Source organism: Natator depressus, chromosome 26 (genome assembly GCF_965152275.1).
Source record: "Natator depressus isolate rNatDep1 chromosome 26, rNatDep2.hap1, whole genome shotgun sequence".
In the NCBI taxonomy this organism is placed as follows: domain Eukaryota; kingdom Metazoa; phylum Chordata; order Testudines; family Cheloniidae; genus Natator; species Natator depressus.
This window is the reverse complement of record NC_134259.1, coordinates 12469240-12491310: the sequence shown is the minus strand read 5'-3', so window position 1 is coordinate 12491310 and position 22071 is coordinate 12469240. Positions and strand designations below refer to the sequence as shown.

Sequence of the window (22071 nt, the reverse complement as noted above, 5' to 3'; positions counted from 1 at the left end):
CTCCGACAGATGTTGCTGGAACGTCTTGCAGCTGACTTAATCCTGAAGTGCTTTGACGTTGTATCACTTTCGATTAGTCTTTGGGTGTTTGCGGTGTGGTGAAGCGAGCTGCAGGTACATGACTGATCTTACTAATCAATGGTCTGTCCAACAGTGATCAGTATCTCTCATAGCTCGTGTTATATGGAAGTCGGAAAAGTCTCGGGCTCTGACTATATCATCATCAAGGAGGTGCCAGTGTTTGGTCTGAGGATGTTTCCAGGTGGTCTTAAATTTGTTACTCTGCCTAAAGATGGTATTTGTGATGAGCAGGTCATGCTCCACACATTTGCTCTTGAGGAGAATACCATTGGAGTTTATATTTCCCACCCTTTCTTTGCCTATTGTACCTCTCCTTTGGGAATCCCATCCGACTCTGGCATTGAAATCTCCCAGGAGGATGAGTTTGTTCTGCCTTAGAAGTGGCTGTGAGGACTGCATTAAGTGTGCTATAAAACTGCTCCTTATTGTCTTCCTCATTATCAAGTGTTGGGGCGTATGTGCTGATGACCGTGGCATATTGGTTGTTGCTAAGCTTGAGCCAAAAAGAGTCATGAGACGCTCACTGATCCCCACGGGAAGCTCCAAAAGCTGACTGGCGATCTTATTTTTGATGGCAAAGCCAATCCCCTGAATGTCTCTCTCTTCAGGTGCCTTTGCTTTCCAAAAGAAGGTGTAGCCACCTCCATCCTCTTTTAATTGGCCCTCATCGGCCTGGCGGGTCTCACTAAGAGCCGCAATGTCAATGTTGAGTCTTGCCAGTTCTCTGGCAATTATGGCAGAACAGGAAGTCAGTGTAATACAATGGAATACACCTTACAGGCAGGAGGGAATTTTAAGAGGAGAACTAGAAGTCTGAGAGGACAATCAAATAAAATATATCTGGAAGGGCACGCATACGACAAAACGTTCAAACTATACTTTCTCAAGGTGCAACTCATCCTAACAGCAATTGTTTAGCTCCAAGCCCCAAAATGAACATCAGACTAAAGTCAACTGCATGCTCTCTTATCCTATGCCAGGAATGGAAATAAACCTAGAATGGATTTAAAACGAACAATGCCAACTTCATGAACAGCTTCCCAGCATGCTTCAATGGGTCATCATCTTTGTCAAGAGCAAATATATGCGCATCACAAGTATTTAAGTACTGGCTCCTCCTCACTCCTCAGTATCAAAAGCCAAAGTTTTAAAGTGATAGTATGGAATCAGAATACATTAAAAATACATATTGTGAGCCAAATCCTGCAGTCCATATTCAATCCTTCAGCTGGTAGCAGTAGTAAGCTTTTATCTTCTCATTGGATCCAGCCTGAACAAGCAGGCATGGTGTGTCACACACTCCCCATGTCAGGTGAAGCATGTCCCAGTCGTCCTATCTATACAAGAGTTCAAGTCACTACTTTGTATCAAATCACGTGCTTCCATTAACAATGACTATGCTGTAACAAAAGTACACACTTGTATACGTATGTGCTCACACGGAGGAGGTAGGACTAGAACCCTGGTCATTCAGCCAGTGGGAATTTGGACTGATTAAATAGCTCAGGATTCAATCTTTCAAAAACCAGGGAAGGAGGAAAATCCAGTAATAATCTACAACCATTTGATCTCTGATTATATTAAACACATTGTCCAAGGAAATGAAAAATTCCAGAGCTCCTTTACGTGACAGAACAATAGCAGCTGTGACAACAGCACAGGCTTCGATGTCAGAGCAAAGAGAGAATTTCCACTGAATAATAAATGCTGCTATGAAGTCAGAGCATATCATGACCGTGTGAACAAACCAACTCGAAACACTCCTCTCTCCCAAACTTACTTTTTTTAAAATACAACTTGTAACTCAAAAATTCCACAAACAGATTATTGTAACATTTTGGAAAAAAAACGTATACTGTTTCACACATAAAGAGCATGGCTACTAAATTAATTGTTGGGACCAGCTGGCAAACATCCTGCTGAAGGGCGGAGAGTCTACAGTGGTGTGTGTAGTGTGTTTGAAATCCTCGGTTTAGAATTGCGGTAGGAGTGAAAAGTAGCATTCTTACCTGCTCCTCACTTGCCATTTTGCCTTTTGTCTCACGTCATCCTGAGCGGTCATTTCTGGAGGTGCCTAGTCCAGTGTCTCAGATAAGGGATTCTAATCTCCAAGAAGTTAGCATTCACGGCCCGACATGGTTAAAACTACTGTGCTTATATTTGTATACTAAGTAAAACTATTTCCCCTTGTTTATCCCCCACCCCCACCCCACTGTTCCTCAGACGTTCTTGTTAACTCCTGGAAATGTGCTGGAAATGGCCCACCTTGATTATCACTTCAAAAGGTTTTCTCTCCCCCCACCCCACTCTCCTGCTGGTAATAGCTCATCTTAAGTGATCACTCTCCTTACGATGTGTATTTTTTCATGGTCTGTGTGTATATAAATCTCCTCACTGTATTTTCCACTTTATGCATCCGATGAAGTGAGCTGTAGCTCACGAAAGCTTATGCTCAAATAAATTGGTTAGTCTCTAAGGTGCCACAAGTACTCCTTTTCTTTTTGCGAATACAGACTAACACGGCTGCTACTCTGAAACCTATGTTTGTATGTAGCTTTTTGTGCCAGCAGTACCATTTGCTCCATTAAAAAGAAAAGGGGTCATTAGCATTTTTGATGTTCAGAAGATCAATATCTATCTAATAGACTTACTTCTAGAAATGGCAGTGCAGGATGATGTGAAGCAAAGGATTACATGACAGGTGAGTAGCTATATTCCACAGGTAAGAATACGTTCCACTAATATAAGAACTTTTATCTGAGGATTTTAAACATGTCCTCAAATATTAAATCTTATGACAACCCCGTGGAATATTTTACCCACTTGACAGATGGCTGAACTGTGCACCCAGGGATTAAGTGATTTGTCGAAAGCTAAACTCTGAATCAGTGGCAAAGTCAGGAAAAGAACCCAGGAGTCCCAATGGTCAGTGCCTATTTTCACTTCTACGCAACACTCCTTCGCATAGCTAGGGATAGAAGCCAGTATTCCCGATTCCTAGAGCTCTGCTCTAACCACTAGACAATCTCTCCCATAACTGGGAAAAGAGGACAGCAGTTCTGACTCCTAGTGACCTACTTTAACCAACAAAGTATCCTTTCTACAATTGAGAATAGAAGCCAGGAGTCCTGACTGCCAATATTTTGCTCTAACCACTCAATACACTCCCTCTCTGAAACAGAGTCTCAGCCTTCACTAGTGTCCCTGTGACTTATTTGAGCTTAATCCCAGATCTGTGCAGGGTCAATGAAATTGTGAAGGGGCACAGACAAATCTGAGGTAGGAACAGAGTGTCCCTTCCTGATGGTGGGAGATGATGGAGGTGGAAGATGATGCTTTGAGGTCATGTCCAGGATCAAATTGAGCTTTAGTAAGATAAAGGATTTCAATGTGATGGATGGAAGGGCAGGGGAAAAAAAGCCCATGGTAGTCTCACATGAGGCACTTTGGTGGTTATTGACTGGGTGAAGCAGCACAGATTTCTATTTAACAAAACTGGAACATACCAGCCAGACCTGGACACAGAGAGAAGCTGAGAGCAGTATCCATGTTTTGTTAGATTGCCTTTGCGTTAGAGTCGTTTTTATGCTTTGCGCACCACATTAATGGGGATTTCACCTGCATTTAAACATAGCAGTGGTGAAAAGGAGAGCTAGCCTGACAGCACTCCATACCACATGGAAGCAGCAAGGTTATACTGATGCAGAACATTACAGAAGAGGCATACACACTGTGCTCTCACCTGGAGACATTATTTTTGTTCTTTCTTGTTGCTTTCACTTCATCCAAATACAAGTCAGGCTGACGGGTTGCTCTTTGTGCATGACCGTCTCAGTTCTTATTTCCTCATGATCTCCTGCTTTTTCATCCCTAGACTAGCAATATTCCTAAATATTCCACCTTGTCTTCATTTCTATTATATTCCACAAACCACCCCACCTCTTTACAACCCTATCTATCCTTCCCACCCACACCCTGCTGCCTCTTTTATTGAGATATTCCTTACTCTCTTCCTCCCAAAGCTTTCAAGAGCTTTTCTCCTCGTCCCAAGACTCTAGAATCCTCTCTGCAGAAGTATTTTCTGCTGTGTTTTCATATCCCAACCTGCTTTTCCTTGCAGCCCTGAATCTGGCACTGGTATTATTTCCAGGGCTGATGCCAGCTGAGTTACCAGAGTCCAATACATGTACTAAATGCATTAATTAGAAGTCTGTGCATTTCCATTCCAACGTAAGAGGCCCATGAGAGTCTCGTGTTGTTATTGATGAACACAGAGAAGCCCTTTGACACATCAACCCTCAATACAATCCATGTCATGGATACAACTCCTGTCTATTCCCAGAGGATCAATCAGAAGGACACATTGTCCTCACCCTGGCACACATTGCAGTCCAAGTTTCATCTGAGGGTCTCAAAGGGCTTCAACAAATATTAACTAAGCACCAGGGAGACAGGTCAGTGATATTAAAACTGAAGCACAGAGCAGGGAAGTGTTTTTGATTTTTAAACAATGTTTAAACATTTTTAAATGGCTCTGTAGCTGGTGTGATTGATGCTTATCACACTGGCTCCTTGTCTTCCCTCCATCCCCTATCTGTTTATTGTATCTGCCTGTTGTATACTTAAATTCTACGCTCTTCAAGGTGGTGACCATCCTTTTTATTATTTGTTTGTACCATGCTTAGCACAATGGGGTCCCGATCAGAGTTTTTAGGTGCTATGAATACAAATGAATAATAATAATAAATTACTCCAAAGGAAGCAACATGTAGTATGGAAACTCAAGTTACCCCCAAACCATGCACCGTACCTATGACATGAGCGTGACAACACAGAAATGTGTATTCAGTATATAAATTAACCTGCGGAACTCATTGTTGCCGGCTATTCCTGAGACAATTCCTTGGCAAGATTCAGATCACTCTTTTAAAAAAAAAAAAAAACCTATCTACTGTAACTGTGAAGTTCTCATTATCCATATAAATGTCTAATCCTCTTCAGAATTCTACCAAGCTGTTGGCCTCAATTACGTATTGTGGCAATGAGTTCCACAGGGTAATTCTAAGTTGTGTAGAGAAGAATTTCCTTTTAAACACTTCTAAATTTGCTGCCTTTCACTTTCATTGGGTGTCTGCTTGGCTCACTGAGCCCAAGAATTTGGTTGGATTAATAAAAGGATTAGACATTTATGTTGGGATGAGAACATCCTATTAGGAGTGAAAATCCATAAGGGACGTGATTTTACCATCTTCAGGGCATAAATCAACCACTAAGTGACAGGGGATAGGAAGAATCATCTTCTAGGACAGGTTACTCCGTAAACATCCACCACAAAGATTTTTTTGCTGCTTCCTCTGAAGCATCTTGTATTAGCTGGGAATAGAATACCGGACTAGGTCAGCTCCGTGAGTCTTACCAAGAGGTAGATAAATTGGAATGTATGTAACAATTTGGTCCTGTTTGGCCGGGGACAGGGCACCACAGATGCAGAGTGTGGATTAAAATTAGACACAGAATGCTGCTAAACATAGGAGGTACGTATATTTGCACCTGTCCTGCGTGAACACAATCAGCTTTGAGGCTGCTCATATTTACGGTTTATGGATGAGAGTATAACAGCGGATATATGTTTTTCTCCCCTCTTGTAATGGGAGGCCGTCGGTCATTACGATACACAGAAAACCTTGGTCCACAAAAGGCTTTTAGAACTTACTACCTGATCTGTGCTTGGAGTATCTGTTATGTCATTCATGCTTCTGCTTTGCGCATGGCCTAAAGAAAGCACAAGGGAAAGACACGGTGAGAAACGTTTAGAGGCCACAAACCTTCAACGTACAGATTCACAGGCCCATATTGTGCCCTTCACCTGCGTGGCTGACAAGCTGCTGAAAAGGAGAATGGGGTCACGAGTTGCCTCTAGTGTGGTTCATTTCTATAGTAGGCCAGATTCTGGTCCCATTTACAACAAGATAAATCTGGTGTGGCTCACCTGGACTAACTCCAGATTTAACATGGCATAAATGTGATCAGAACAGAGTTACCCGGGTGGAGTTCACTGGATTTATACCAGTGTAACTAGGATCAGATTCTGGCCACGTGTTGACACTTATCTCTTACACTGCATGGGCCAAATTTGGCCCTCACATTTGCATTTACTACTCCCACTGAGTTAATGGGTATGGCACGGATGGATCTGGGGGGGCAGCATTTTGCTCCATTTTTGAGGTCCCTTTCCCCTCTTCCTGTGACACATTGCCCCAGCCTCCATCTTTTCCCCTCAGGGCTTTCTCAAGGTCTGTGCGAAGCTGCCGTTCCAGGAGAATTCATATATGTAAAATCAGTGGATGGTTAACTAAAGCTTTGCACACAGTCCCCTTTGGGGGGTGACAAGCCGCTCATCTCTCAAAGTATAACCAAGCTATCAAATTCCAGGAAACATGCAGCAAAAATCAAGATGATATATGCCACGAATGCCTAGCAATAAAGAGGAGGCAAAGGGATTAATTCTGTTACTCAAAGCTTCCCCCCCCCTTCTTTTTTAAGGGCTATACAAATGTAAACTCATTTATGACATTGTTTCGATTTTAAGCAACAACCCACACCACGTCTCTCCTCCTCAATTTTGTGGTTTTATAATTTCCTATTTTTCAAAATATATTTCTCTTCAGAACCCAAAAGGGGAAGCCAACTGCCAGAAAATACAGGGTGAAGAATGAAATTGACTCAAACTGAAACACAGTGCTGCCAAATATTCAAAGAAAGCCATCTGAAAAAAAACCCCAAAACGATCCCCCTTCCCTAATTTCTTTTAGTTACAGTAATTTTAAATGTGACTTGTAAAAATAGCCTGTAGAACATTTTCAGACAGCTGGCCTGGTGCGTAGCGACTCAGGAGGTCTAGGTTCAATCCCTAGTTTTCCTACGGAGTTCTTGCATGACCACGGCCCACCAATTTAGGACCAGAACTTTAAAAGGGAGATAGGCAGCTAACACTCTTTTTAAATCTGGCCCTTAGCGTCCTTGTGCCTTGATTCCCCATCTGGACAATAATAATTCTTCTCTTCCACTATTTGTCTGTCTCATGCATTCAGACTGTAAGCTCTTTGGGGCAGGGACTGTCTTTTACTGTGTATATATATACACAGCACCTAGCACAATGCTGCCCTGATCTCAGATGAAGCACATAGATGCTGCAGTAACAACAAGTGCGAGCTTAAAGTTGACGGGCTCCCTTTAATTACTTCCTATTATGATCTTGGAACCAAATGATTAAAAAAAAATAATCATTAATCAAATCCTACTGCCTGAACAGAACAGCTTAGACAGACTAGAAGAACCAGCTCAGAGCTAAGCAAGTTCTAGAGCTGGTCGCTAGCTTCCAGATGAAATTCTCCAGTTCATTGAAGCTGCCATTTTTAAGATGGTGGGATTGCTAATGGGAGCAAGAGGGCATGTCTACTGCAGTACTGCTGCAGCGAGGATGCTTCCTACATCAACAGAAGCGTTTTTACCATCTATGTAGTTAATCCACCTCCTCAAGTGGTGGTAGCTAGGTTGATGGAAGAATCAGGGGCTAGGTCAACCTAGCTATGCACACAGCGGTGTGAATTTTTCACACTCGAGCGCGACACAGCTAGGTCGATCTAAATTTTAAATGTAGACCAGGGCTGAAGCAGTTTAAAAAAATTATGACCGTTATTCTATGCATTTTGATTGTTTTCTTGTTCTATCGTCTTGTGATTCTCTTCAAAGCTTTATATCTCATGTGTCACTCCACCACCATCCATAACAGGAGTATTCATCTGCCGGAGGGTTGTGGGGCAATCAATGGCCAAATCCTAAGGTCCTTACTCCGTTTTTACTCATTTCTCACCCCTCTCAACAACGCTTTCCCCGACTAAGCATAACCCACTGGTGAATGTGCGTATCAAGTCCCCCGCTACAGTGATCCACAGAGGATAGGAGCTGATACAGCCACCAGAAAGGGATCCTGTAGCAGCTCATGCTGTTGTATTTGGAGGTCCCTGATTCCACCCCCAGTGTGTCGGCCAACACCCCAGCCATGACAAACACTTGGGGCGAGATTCACACAAGAATTTAGGCACCGAATGGCCACTTTAGGCACCTTAATCTCACAATCATCCCCCCGCCCCCGGGATTCACAAAAGCCCTGTTCAGCTGCCCGGTAGGTAGCTAAATGTTTGCAGGAAAAGTTCCCTAGGTGCCTGTGTATCTGAGGTCTGCAGCCTCACGCTAGGCATCCGGACACCTGAGCCTCAGCGCGATGAATGAACCAGCGGAAGAGGTGTTCCTCCGCTTAAATCACCTGTGGGCCCCCACCTGGGAGGTGAGCCCTGAATACGCCTACCGAGCTCACACAAAACAGGGGAGGAGAGCCTCTCCCCTTGTGTCTTAGCCCCGTGGTGAGGCCGCTCACTTGGGATGTGGCAGACCTCTGGTTCAAGTCCCCCCTCCACTTGAAGTGGGAGCGGTCACCTCTCAGGGGAGTGTCCTAACCACTGAGCTATGGGATATTCTGGTGTGGGGCTGCCTCAGTCTCTCCCATCAAAATGGTTCCACTGTGAATAAATCATTAAGAGTAATTGGGCCAGAGAGCGCAAGGACGAGAATGACTCAGTAGCCTAGTGGCTGCAGCACTCGCCTGGGAAATGAGACCCCCAGTCTCCCTGCTGTTGATGAGCCACTTTCCCCTGCCCACCCCACACCCTGGCTTCTTGCATCCTTGGCATCTCCCATTGGCTAGCTTAACTGGCACCTGGCCTCCAGCGTGCTGGCTTTTGTGAACCCCACTCTGAGGCACCTGCCTCTCCCCAATAACTGTACAGGGAGCCTGGCCACCAAACTCAGGTTTTGTGATTCGCAGTGATTTTCTAGGTGCCTACACATTAGTCCTGGCGATGCTCAGCACCACCACGCCTAAGTGCCTTTGTGAATCCAGCCCTTCAGGCTTCGCCTCGGTGTAATTCGATTTCAATGTGAATGACACCCACTATAGTCATCGGAGCAGGCTGAAAAACGCAAACATTCCCCCCCCCTCCCCAGATATTCATCTCAGGGTGAGATTGTCACTTGTTCTGCACCCCTATGCGGCGGGATAAGGAGTTGTAAGGTACAGAGGGGGAAGTTATCTGTACCAACTATCCAGCTGTCACAGTTTGTGACGAAGTCACAACGTGGATCCTGAAGCAGTGTAACTATGCTCCTTGCACAGGGCTTGTTGCAAAGCGATTATCTGTAATTTTAAAAACCTTTAATTTTCAGCTGACACTTTGCAATAAGTTCTACCTGGCAATACACTGGAGCTATGCTTTTTGATACCTGGAATTGCCACCAATGCATAAAAATGGAAGGAGAACTACAAGGCTCAGGATAACTGCAGTGTAATTGAAATGTAGCTAAACACACCTGGGCTCCAAAAAAGCAATGCAATAAAATGAACACCCAGAGGTGTAACCATAAGGGAGTCTGTAATGCAGTTCCCCTTCCAGTTATCTGAATTAATTGTAATTGAAAACCATAGCCACAGTGTAACTATGCTGCAATTGCAACGTAAGTGCACTGTAACTACAATCACCATGGGCTAAAGTGGCATCCATCTTTCTCTAAGCTCTTTCAATCATAGTAATTTTAGAGTTTACTTTGAGCAACATTTGCAGATGGAAAAGTGATTTTCAAGTAGACCATTCTTGCTTTCTCGCTCTAGGAAATAGTTGTTTACAACCGAGGCCCAAAGAGATTATGTGCTTTGCCAAATGTAAATCAGAGAAATAACCAGGATTCGAACTCAGGATTACAGACTCTCAACCAAGTGTTTGTTCTGCTAGACACTGCTACCTCACTAAACAAGTAAGTAGCTGTTGTTCAACTTACGTAAACGTCCATAATTTGCGTTCTGTCTCATTCTAAGATCTTCGGTGGAGCGGTGGAAGCTGGCCCCTGCTGCTGGGCTCCGGACAGGACTGCGATCTGAGAGGGAGAGAGCATTTAGACCACATACATGTACATAATAAGGCTGTCAGCAAATGCTGCCAGCTCGGATCACGTGTGACCATCAATGAATACAACTTGTCATTTTCAGGTATTGAAACTTGGGTGGCAATGGGTGAAAATTAATTGTCCAGTGCTTAACTTGGATAGATTTCACACACCTCTTGATATTCTACAAGTTTGGCAATGAATTCAGCAGCATTTTCCACTTTTGGCTCAGGCCAAGTAATTTTTCTGTTAGGAAGGAACGGCTTTACTTCTGATAGAGTATTTTTAACATTTTCCTTGCTGTGCAGAGGGCCAATGCAAGGCTTATGCCACTACCTTAGTCCCATTTAAGCCCTATTTTGAGGCCTGAAGTGGCATTTGACTGGTGCACAGGCCCTCTCTGATACCGTGGTTATAACTGAGGCAAGAAACTGAGCAAGACAATGGAACTTGGCATGGTGTGTGACAGACTGATAATATCCTGTATTATCCTGAAGAACCATTCTGGAATTAAGATAAACTTCATTAAATTAAATTAAACCTCATCGAATTAGGACTAATACCTTCGGGGCACACTGTATTAAAAATGGTGTGTTATTGTGGCACTGTATGTACTTTCTCTAGTAGGGAAGGGGGGGATGCTAATAACTTCCTCTGTTATCAACCCTTTAAAGCCACCCCCTGGCTTATATGAATTCAAACTGGAGTCTCCAGCAGGGACCAAGAGACAAAAAAGGGGTTTGGATAAACAGCCTTCTGCATGATTCAGTGGATGGTCTGGACCCCCGACCCATGGAGGGCCCCAATCCCTAGGGTAGGGTTGAAAGGACTGAGCCTCCTGAGGACACACAAACCTGGGAGCTTGTTCTGAGCTGAAGCTGTGCTGAACTTGTGACCACAAAGGAATCCCCATGGGTTGGGGGTTGAAGGACAACTCTTGCCAGCATCCCTGAGTGGGTGCGGGTGATGCTTGGTAAGCTTATTAGCAAGCGTGCAAGTTCCTTTATTGTTTTTAATATGATTTTTCTGGAATCCTTTTTACCTCAGAAATGCAGTAGGCTTGCATAGGAAGTGCCGTGTGGTACCTTGTAGCAATTACACCTGTTAACCATCTAGGGAGAGCAAGCATGCAATGTCCTTGGGCAACCTGCCAGTGCTGGGAATACACACAAAAAGGCCTGATTTTGCTCGTGCTTACATGGTGGGTGTAATCCATTCACTTTACTGGAGCCACTCCTGATTTACACTGGTGTAAATGAGATCAGCATGAGACCCAGAGAATAATTGATTAAGAAGGGGCCGTTTTCAACACAGACACTGTTCAGGGTAGAGCTGCATTGCAAGCATTTACGGAAACCCAGCACCTCCCCAATGTTAATTCAAATCCGCTGCCAGGGCGGGATCTTGTCTTGCGATAGAAAACTCCTCACTAGAGCTGGTCAGGAACTGGAATCTGCATTTTGCAGGAAATCCCAACATTCTGAAAAAATCCCCAAAATGTCCTCAAAATGAGAATTTCAAAAAATCTTGCTTGTATCAAAAACCATTTGGCCTTTTACATTATATTAACTGTTAACTATAACATATACATAATAATCTACACACAATATATTAAAAACTATATTTTAATAGACTATAAAAGTCAAAACAAAACTGAACTTTGATTCAAAATGTTTTTGATATTGTCAAAATAAAGCATTTTTAGTTTTTCCCATTGAAAATGTTGTTGAAATTGATGCGTTCCCATGCAACATTTAGATTAAATGGCATTTTTCAATGGAAAACTGTTCTGTCAAAAAATGTTTTGACCAGCTCTGCTTATGACTGATGTAGGCTTGAGGCAACAAGAAGAATAGCATCTAGAACAGCAGCAATAACAATCTTCCCTGCAATTTAATAATGGGCCCAACGCAGCACCCACTGAAGTGAACGGCAAAACTTCCTTTGTGGGTAAACAATCTGCCCCTGTATTTTCCTATATGTTGCGAATAGTCATTCCAAAGACTTATTCCTCCTAAACGGAAAAAGACCCATAGTGTAAACATCGATGAGGAGTAATAACCACAGCCAAAACCACCAAGGCTAGAAATCACTAAATTATGAGCAAAGTTCTGCTCTGAGCTGTTGGGTGAATCTCAGTTCTGCTACACTGCTCTCCCTAGAGGCATGGATGCCTCGCTGAAGTCAATGGAAGTATGCATGCCGGGACAGCAGGCTATCGGAGATTACATCTGATGTGCAGAAGCAAAACCTTAAGTTTGCCCTTTAGGTTAGTCTAGAGAGTGGACAACTTAAGGTCATTACAGTCAAGATTCCAAAGTGCCTCCCATTTGAACCCAAGTTAATATCCTAGACTGGAAACAGAGAAATCCCCCTTTAAAAGGGCTAAAAACAGGAAATCACAAAACAGACTGGGTTCGTTCTGTAGAGCAAGCAACCCAGTGGCGTACCATGTCAGAGCAAGCTTTCAGCACAGCCCCCTGCCAGGATGCATTCGCCCTCACATTGAGATCAGTTTTCAGCGCTCCATCCAGCTTTTGGCCTCTCTGCTGGAACTGCCACCAAAGGTGCCATTTAGAGCTCCATGGGGTGATACTCCTGTTATGGGGAACTCTACAGAGACCACCAGCTTGCTTCACACAAACCAATGTCAGATAAACAAAAAATACTACTCACTAACCACCTTGGAAGGATTTGAATCGGCTGTAAAAGGTTGGGCCTGCCCTGTAGCACCCTCTTCTGGCCAAGCGAGGCTGTGCAGAGGCCCTGCCTCAGTTTACTCTCCTCGAGGCTCCTTAAATAAATTCCACCAGGCCTGAATCTTTTAAACATTCCCCTGCCGTCTGTAAATTTATGTACATACAATTCAAAAGAACATTCAATCCTGGGGCTTCTCCCCTTTTCCCAGGAAAGGGGCCTCCTCTCCCGAGTCACTTGCAGGCTTTGCTGCCTAGACCCTTTGTCCTCTGGTGTCTTGACTCAGCCCTGGGTCCTCTCCCCTTTTCCCAGGAGAGGATCCCTGCTTTCTGCTCTCTGGAGAGCCCTCTAAGGCTATGTCTACCCTATCAATTTAACGACAACACTTTTGTCTTTCAGAGGTGTTAACACCCCCCCCCCCGCAGTGTAAGACAAAAGTTTTGCTGCGACGAGTGCCAGTGTGAACAGCGTGTTGTTAGCAGGAACGCCCTCCTGCCGACAACGCAAACGCCGCTTGTTGGGGGTAGAAGTTTTTTGCCGACAAACAGCAGTTACACTGCGTGACTTTTAGCGGCATGGCTGGGGCGACACAGCCATGTGGCTAACAACTGTGGCGTGTAGATGTAGCCCAAGTCTCTGCAGCTTCACTCTGCCCCCAGATTCTTCTCCCTGTTTCCCTCTTTATGAGGCCCAGTTGCCTTCCCTTAAGCCTGAATCATAGAAAGTTAGGTTTGGAAGAGACCTCAGGAGGTCATCTAGTCCAAACCCCTGCTCAAAGCAGGACCAGCACCAACTAAATCATCCCAGCCAGGGCTTTGTCAAGCTGGGCCTTAAACACCTCAAAGGATGGAGATTCCACCACCTCCCTAGGGAACCCATTCCAGTGCTTCACCACCCTCCTAGTGAAACAGTGTTTCCTAATATCTCTCCCACTGCAACTTAAGACCATTGCTTCTTGTTCTGTCATCTGCCACCATTTTGAACAGTCGAGCTCCATCCTCTTTGGAACCTCCCTTCAGGTAATTGAAAGCTGCTATCAAATCCCCCCCCCCACTCTTCTCTTCTGCAGACTAAATAACCTCAGTTCCCTCAGCCTCTCCTCGTAAGTCATGCCCCAGCCCCCTAATCATTTTTGTTGCTCTCCGCTGGACTCTCTCCAATTTGTCCAAATGAGCAGCAGGTAATCGCTCACAGGTGGCACTGGGCACGGCTCCTTCCGAAAGGGGCCAGTCACCGAGTGACGTAGACTCGACATTCATTTACCAATTCCCTGTGCCACCTTCTGGGCTCCTGTGGGTTCCATCCATTGGTCCCTGCTGCGCTCTCACCATCCCTTCCGGCCTTAAGCTCTACGAATCTAAGAACCAGCATCTTTGTTTTTATCTACACGTTTCACATACGGCATAAGAACTGTGGACCAGTGGTTCTCAAAGCCGGTCCACACGTCCCTCGGCCTGCACCACTTCCCGCAGCCCCCATTGGCTTGGAGTGGCGAACCGTGGCCAGTGGGAGCCGTGATCGGCCGAAACCTGTGGACACGGCAGGTAAACAAACCGGCCCGGCCCGCCAGGGGCTTTCCCTGAACAAATGGAGGACCAGCTTTGAGAGCCACTGCTGTAGAACATACTGGATGAAACCCCGAAGTCTGTGTTCAAGGGGAAGTGTAGAGGAATAGCTTGGCCCTACACACTGCTTATGTCCCAGTGAAGCCCATAGGTATTTATACAGCCAGAGCAGACTGGATTGGATTTGAGCCACAGAGCTGGAATGGTGCCCTCTGGGGGCCGGGGTGGTGGTGCATTTTACCTTCAGTCCTTACTCAGGCCCCTAGACTGCAACGAAACAAAAAAAAACCAAAAACCAAAAACCAAACAAAAAGGAATAAGGACCTTGGGATACAGCCATGTGTGAACTGAATCTTGTGAACTCACTTGTGGTGGATGAGACCGATTTGCCAATGTCTGCCAAGGATCGGTGGATCGGCTTCTTGGTCTGGTGGCGATGTTTCCTCAGGAGCACGTAACTGATTTTCTCTCTCAGCTCCGGCTTGAGCAGACCATCCTCTATCTGCTTTTCAATAACATCATCTGAAAGAAGGACATTGGAAGCGCACGCGTGACTCGCTGGGCTGCAGCATGGCAAGTTCTGTTGCAAAAAAAAAAAAAAAAAAAAAAAAAAAGCCCCTCCTTGCAAACCCTAAAACTGCATCATATGCCAAAAACTCAGACTTTAAGGTCATGAGGGACCATCATGATCATCTAGTCTGACCTCCTGCACATCGCAGGCCACAGAACCTGACCCACCCACTCCTGTAACAGACCCCCTCACCTCTGGCTGAGTGACTGACATCCTCAAATCATAATTTGAAGATGTCAAATTACAGAGAATCCTCCATTTACACTAGTTTAAACCTGCAAGTGACCCATGCTCCAGAGGAAGGCGAATCCCCCCCCCCCAGAGTCTGTCAATCTGATGCAGGGGAAAATTCCTTCCTGACCCCAAATATGACAATCAGTTAGACATGTTGGCGAGACCCACCAGCCAGACACCTGGGAAGGAATTCTCTGCAGTAACTCAGACCCCTCCCCATGTAGCATCCCATCTCCGGCTCCTGGAGATATTTGCTGCTAGCAGTCACAGACTGGCTCCATGCCATCGTAGGAAGTCTCATCATACAAACTCTACATGGTCTGTAGAGGCTATATGGTGGGTTCAGATCATAATAGACAAGTTCACGCTCATTCTTTACTCAGAAAAAAATCCCAGTTAATATCCTTGCTTCCCCTGGGGTTTTGCCTGTGGAATGGAGTGTTGAACCAGGGCCATATTACTTTCCTTTTCTTAAAGGTGTAGTGCCCAATCCCTGTTTGCCCTGTACCTTCTGTCATCATTTACACCCGCGTGGTATCTGAACTCCACGCTCCCCAAGCCTACCCTAGTGGTCTAACATCCTCTCACACAGAATAAATTTATTGTCCATCACTGTAGCCACTTGCCCACATCGTCTTATTATTTACATTACACTATCTTACTATTTACGCACGTCAATGACCACACAAGTGGAGAATCAGGCTCGATATGGTCAGTTACATTGTGCACCATTTGACGTGCCATCAACCCTCCCTTTCACCACCAATGAAACCACCTCAAGAAAACCCCACCGCTGTTTGTATTGAGAGGCTAATACCGATGATCTGTGGTAAGGAGTAGCCGTCTAAGTCTAGTAGCACCGTCCCTGTCTGTAGACACGTGCGTAGTTCAAACAGGCTGTGCAAAGATAACGTTGACACATGAGGTTTGCTCCATCTCTCCCCTCCTTCTTCCACCTTTTCTTCAAACTTTATCCACCTGAAACAACAAAAGCCACAGGTGTGATCGGTACAGGGTACAAATGCACGGCTGTAAATTGCACATCTGTCCAAAATGTGCACCAATCAGGTGATCAAGTACCAAGGTGATGGGTACAATGTAAGAACTAGAACAGAATAGATCTATCACAGGGCAGCTGCTGTACAGCCTCTGTGCATTTTACAGTTAGATATATTTATCAGCAATAATCTGGATGAGTAAGAGCGGAGGTGCCTGGAGGAGCCCAGGACTGGAACAGCTGAGGACTGAGAGCATTGGCAGAGCATGATTCAGGGCTGGGATATCTAGAAGAGTCCTAGGTCAGGGTGGTGGTGCATTGGCAAAGCTTCATAGCTAGAGGAATCTTACAAGAGCTTTACCAGCAGTATTAGCACTATGTTATATGAAGCACTCCTTTCATGAGTCCAATTCATACATGGTTTTAAATGATCTTTTTTATTAAAGGGAGGTAATGCTTCACATGAACATAGATAGCACTTTCCATCTGCCAAGTGCTTTACGAGCTTTCACTAATTCACCCTCGGACCATCTCTGTAATGTATGTCTGCATATTACAGATGAGGAAGTGGAGGCAGAAAGGTTAAGTTATTTGCCTAAAGTCACATCATCTGAAAGAGGAACAGAACCTGCTGGGTTGGTAAATCACTGCTGGGATCAGGCCCTCCCCCCTCCTCTTTCTCTCTCAACATAATACTTATGTCGCTATGAAAAAAAATTGATTGTAAAGTCTTCAAGGCAGGGAAACCATTTTATTGGTGAAGTGCCATGTGCATCTATGAAATAATAATGTGCTTATGCATACAGCTAACAAATACTAAAAGGACGGTGTCCCAGCATGCCTGGAGCAAGGTGTCTGATGAGCATTTTGCTCATCCTTTAACAATTAAAGTTCAACCCCCAAAATTGGTCACCTGAGCCCTTAAACTTCAAGACAAAACCACTAGTTTATTGGACCCCTTCAGCTGAAGGTACAGTTAGATGGTTAGGTTCTGAGGGCCTGGAGTTCTGGGTTAGGGCTTGGGGAGCTCCCCTCCTCTCCCAGCTTCATCCAGCACTGCCCCCTACAAAGAAGCAAGCAAGCCTTCTTATATCGCCTGGTGGGTCCTGATTGGCTAATAACTCCTCCCATTCCTCTTCTAGCCCCTGGAGGACCAAGTCTTGTTGGTTTTGCAGGTACCAGAACCTGAATGGCAGTGTTCTGAGGTCTAACTCATTGCCCCTCTTTCCCAGCCAACGGTTTTCCTTTGGGTGGAGTGCGTTAGGGAGGTGATGCTGCATTGGGGGCAAAAAAGCTCCTGGTACATCTGTCACTGGAAAATTCATTTAATCAGCTTGACAGTGATCAGAGTTCCCAAAATCTTGACCTGCTCTATTCATTTCAGGGATGGGTTAATTACATTTTGGCTGCGTTATGTGTGTGAAGGATTTCAGCATCAGGAAAATGTGAAATGGCAAATGAGAGGATGCAGCATGCTGACTAAGCAGTTTCATGCCCGGTTATGTAGCATTTATAACACACCTCCGCCATTCAAGGTTTTGAGACATTTGTTAATTAACTCTATTGGGGCGATTAGACCATTTTTCAGTGACTAAACTGGGATGCTGAGCTAACCTGACGTCACAGTCAGTGGCAGAAAAGAACTTAGGAGCTGTCCCTTCCCATCCACTGCTCCAACCTCTAGACCCACAATCCCTTCCGAGATCTGGGAACAGACCACAGGAGTCTTGACTTCCAGACGCTTCTCCAACTATTAGAACATGCTCTTCTACCAGACCTGAGAAAGGAACCCCAGAGTCCGGACTTCCTGCTCCAATCACTAGACAACGCTTTCTCCCTTTTAAAAAACAAAAACAAAACTCTTCTGCTGTTAATGTTCTGCATCAGCTTCTTAACATTCACCATGAAGAGGAACACAAATAAATGAATGAGAGCAGATTTCTGCAGGCTCCCTGAGAATACGACTCGTGCTCCAATTAAGCACAAGTAATTCTCGGCAACGCGCCTGTATTTATTTTGGAAATAAAGCTGCTGTTCCTTTAAATCAGGTTTGCAGAGACCCAACTCCACGAATTCTCATGGATTAGTCAGTCTAGGGCTTAACCTGGCAGCTTTTAACTGGTACAACTTGGATTTTGGCTCATGTCACTGCAGTGGGGACAGAGGGAAAGAACAGAGGACAACAGGGGCTTTTTTTAAAAAAAAAAAAAAAATTAGCAACAGAGTATATGCTAATTCTGCCTGCAAATACTGCAAACAACTGTGGATTACCCAGGCTATGGTCAGGGACATACATACCTGGTGGTTCCTCCTCCCCTTTAGATTGGCATTTACCTGGATTAGAGATCCAAACTACAGAGGGGAGGCAGATTGACACACTTCAATGCTTTTTTCCCAGTGGGAGAACTATTTAGATATTCTTTCCCGCTGCAGCTTTGCTGCTCATTTAGGATTCTGGGATTCATTGCTCTTGAAGCCGGGAGGTTGAGGGGGACGACACCCAGGATCCCTCCTGGTTAACAGAGTAAAACAGCATTCGCCCATTTAGCGGCAAAGAAAGGAAACAGATTCTGGGTGCTGTAAGTCTGATTCAGGGCAAGGCAACAGGCTACTGTTACCTCACCCAGATTTTGCATGAAGTGTTTGAAGAAATATGGTGGCTATTGTCCTGTACTACTATTGTCGTATGATGGACTGTGAAGGCTGATTGACAAACAAAAGGCCATTAATGCAGCAGGAGAAGGAGACAGTGTAATGTAGTGGTTAGAGCACATGGACTCAGCTCGAACATGGACTTAATGTGTGATCTGGGCAAGCCATGATGGCCTCTGGAGGCCTCAGTTTTCTGTGCCAAACCTGACACACAAAAGGGCCTGCATTAGGAAGTGCTGCGCACCCAAGACCGTGAGAGCTGTGGGAGTGTAACACCTCTGATAATCAGGCTCAAGTCGGGCTGAGCAATCTGAAGCAACCCTAAAAAGAAAAAAAAACTGGCCCTTAAACTCTCTGGTGCCTCAGGTTCCCCTCCTGTCAGAGAGCAACATAATAGCTACTCACCTTTGGAAGGCACTTGGAGATCTTTGAATGAAAAATGATACATGAACACAAAATGGTGCTTGTTAAAACTAGAGAAAGGCAATCAGTGAATAGTATTTTAAATAAATACATAAAGCTGGGAGGGCGCTATACTGGAACCGAGTCAGGAGATACTGCAGAGCTCTATTTAGGAGAAATTCAAGGAATATTTTAAAGAGCATCAATGTGAGATTCATTATTCAGGAAGGAAAAAGTCCTGGTTTGTTACATTTTTCTTCCTACCATAAGGTAGCTCCTTTCACCCACTGATCTCAAAACTCTTTACAGATATTCGTTAATAAACCCTCACCATAGGTCAGCTTTAGCTCTCCTGTACTATTTACAACGTATCACTGTCCTGTGTCTTTCACACTATAGCAGAGGTGGGCAAACTACGGCCCGCAGACCACATCCGGACCGCGGGACTGTCCTGCCCGGCCCTTGAGCTTCTGGCCAGGGAGGCTAGCCCCCGGCCCCTCCCCCACTGTCCCCTCCCCTCGCAGCCACATGATAGCGCAAGCAGCTCAAACTTATTGTCGCTTGTGAGCAGAGGCAGGATTTCAACTTCAGATCACAAAGGTAAAAGGCTTGCCCCTTCACCCCCCACCCCCTCCCAAACACACAGTCCAGTATCCTGCCTATGGTTCTGTGAGAATTTACACCAGATGATGATCTGCTCACTACTGCTTCAAAGGAAGAAGACACCCCCTAATGCCCCTTTACAAGCTGCAGTACTCACGGAGATGAGTGAGATTCCACCACCCCATCCTTAGAGGTTTTTAAGGCCCAGCTTGACAAAGCCCTGGCTGGGATGATTTAGTTGGGGTTGGTCCTGCTTTGAGCAGGGGGCTGGACTCGATAACCTCCTGAGGTCTCTTCCAACCCTAATCTTCTATGAGAAAAATTCCTTCCTGACCCCTGCACTGAAGCATGAGTTCCTGCTACCTTTGGCCTATTATGTTTTATCATTTGTGTGACAGAGTTGCACCTAGAGGCCCCAAGTGAGGTTAGGGGCCCATTGCGCTAGGTACTGTACAAACACACCCTGAAGGTAGTCCCTGCCCCAAACAGTTTATAATCTGAACAGACTTAGTGTGACCAGGTGTCCAGTTTTCGACCAGAATGCCGGTCAAAAAGGGACCCTGGGGGCTCCAGTCAGCACTGCTGACCAGGCTGTTAGTAGTCCGGTCGGAGGTGCTGCGGGGCTAAGGCAGGCTAGTCCCTACCGGTCCTAGCACCACGCTGCAGCCCAGAAGCGACCAGCAAGTCCAGCTCCTAGGTGGGAGGGGCGCCCACAGGGCTCCGCATGCTGCCCCACCCCTTTAGCACCGCTTCCACACTCCCATTGCCCGGGAACAGCCAAGGGGAGCTGGTGGGGGGTGTGCCTGCGGGCGAGAGCAGGGCACGGAGCCTCCTGCCCCCCCCCGCTCCTGCCTAGGAGCTGGACCTGCTGGCCGCTTCCGGGGCACAGCGCAGTGTCAGGACAGGCAGGGAGCCTGCTTTAGCCTCGCTGCGCTGCTGACCGGGAGCCACCCAAGGTAAGCCCGTGCCCCAACCCTGAGCCCCAAGCCCCTGCCCTCTAAACCTGGAGACCCCTCCTGCATCCCTCATCCCTGGCCCCACCCCAGAGCCCGTACCCCAAACCAGAGCCCTCACCCCCCCCCCCCACCACACCTCAAACCCCTGCCTCAACCCGCAGCCCCCTCCCACATTCCGAATCTCTTGGCCCCATCCCCCAACCTGGAGCTCCCTCCACCTCAAACCCCTCATCCCCAGCCCCACCCCAGAGCCCACACCCCCAGCCATAGCCCTCACCCCCTTCCGCACCCCAACTACCTGCCCCAGCCTGGAGCCCCCTCCCGCACCCTGAACCCCTCAGCCTTAGCCCCACCCCAGAGCCCACACCCCCCGTTAGAGACCTCACCTCCTCCCACACCCCAACCCCTTCCCCCAGCCCAGTGAAAGGGAGTGAGGGTGGGGGAGAGTGAGCCACCAAGGGAGGAGGAATGTAGTGAGCGAGGGGCGGGGCCTCAGGGAGGGGTGGGGCTAGAGCGTTCGGTTTTCTGAGATTAGAAAGTTGGCAACCTTAAACAGACTAGACACGGTCACCACAGCAAGTGTAATTTACAAGCATCGTTATCCCAGGCGTGGCAATCTAGCATGCAATGCCTCATCCTTGGCCTTTTTGCGCAGTCAGCTTTCTCCCCATGTTAGACTCCCGGAGCCAAGCCCACACTGTCTTGACGGCTGCTTGGCTCTGAAGATGAAGTTTCCTGTTTAGGCTTGCCAAGGTTTTATTTGCAGGTAGTGCTCACGCAGCGAAGGAGCTGGCTCCCCGCAGCTAAAGAGGCTGTGAATTCCTGACCCAAGGAGAGAGGAAACACAGAGCCTGCAATTCGGCAGCTTTTAAACCTGCAGTGGAAAGGCTCGTGTGAAGTCCTGGGCTGCCCCTGGAGACTGAAGCCCTCTATCTCCAGAGCGGGTACAGCCCAGCCAGTAGCACTAACCTTGTCCCCACACTCTCTTGCTAATGCACCTGAACCCGCTCTGATTGGGTGACAGGGAGTCCAGTCTCCACAGCCCATTCACTCCTCGGCCTCACTACTGAGGCTCCCGGCGAGAGGGCTGATTAGTGTCAATTGTGCTGATGACTTTTAGGCCAGTTAAACACACCTGCCGCCTCAAGGGTCTGGACAGAGATCCATCAAACTCCTTCTGTAACCTGCATCTCGGAGAGCATTAAATTCTGGCACACACCCAGCCCCACAGAATAAGGGTTCATCATAGAAAGGAATAAAACCCTTTGGGGAAAATAGTTAAATGGCTCCCTTAGCAGTGACCAAAAATATCATCAT

At 46.3% G+C, this 22071-nt stretch overlaps 1 protein-coding gene across 6 annotated transcripts in view; it reads right to left on the bottom strand.

The window, feature by feature from the left end:
* SLC4A5 (solute carrier family 4 member 5) overlaps positions 1-22071 on the bottom strand; it is a 118090-nt gene that overhangs the window by 57592 nt on the left and 38427 nt on the right. For all 6 annotated transcript variants that reach the window (XM_074940365.1, XM_074940366.1, XM_074940368.1 and 3 more), the window contains exons 6-9: positions 15962-16122; positions 14706-14861; positions 9973-10068; positions 5798-5853 (exon numbers count right to left, since the gene is read on the bottom strand). In XM_074940365.1, the coding sequence (XP_074796466.1) occupies positions 5798-5853; positions 9973-10068; positions 14706-14861; positions 15962-16122 (469 nt within the window). The remainder of the gene's footprint in view (positions 1-5797; positions 5854-9972; positions 10069-14705; positions 14862-15961; positions 16123-22071) is intronic.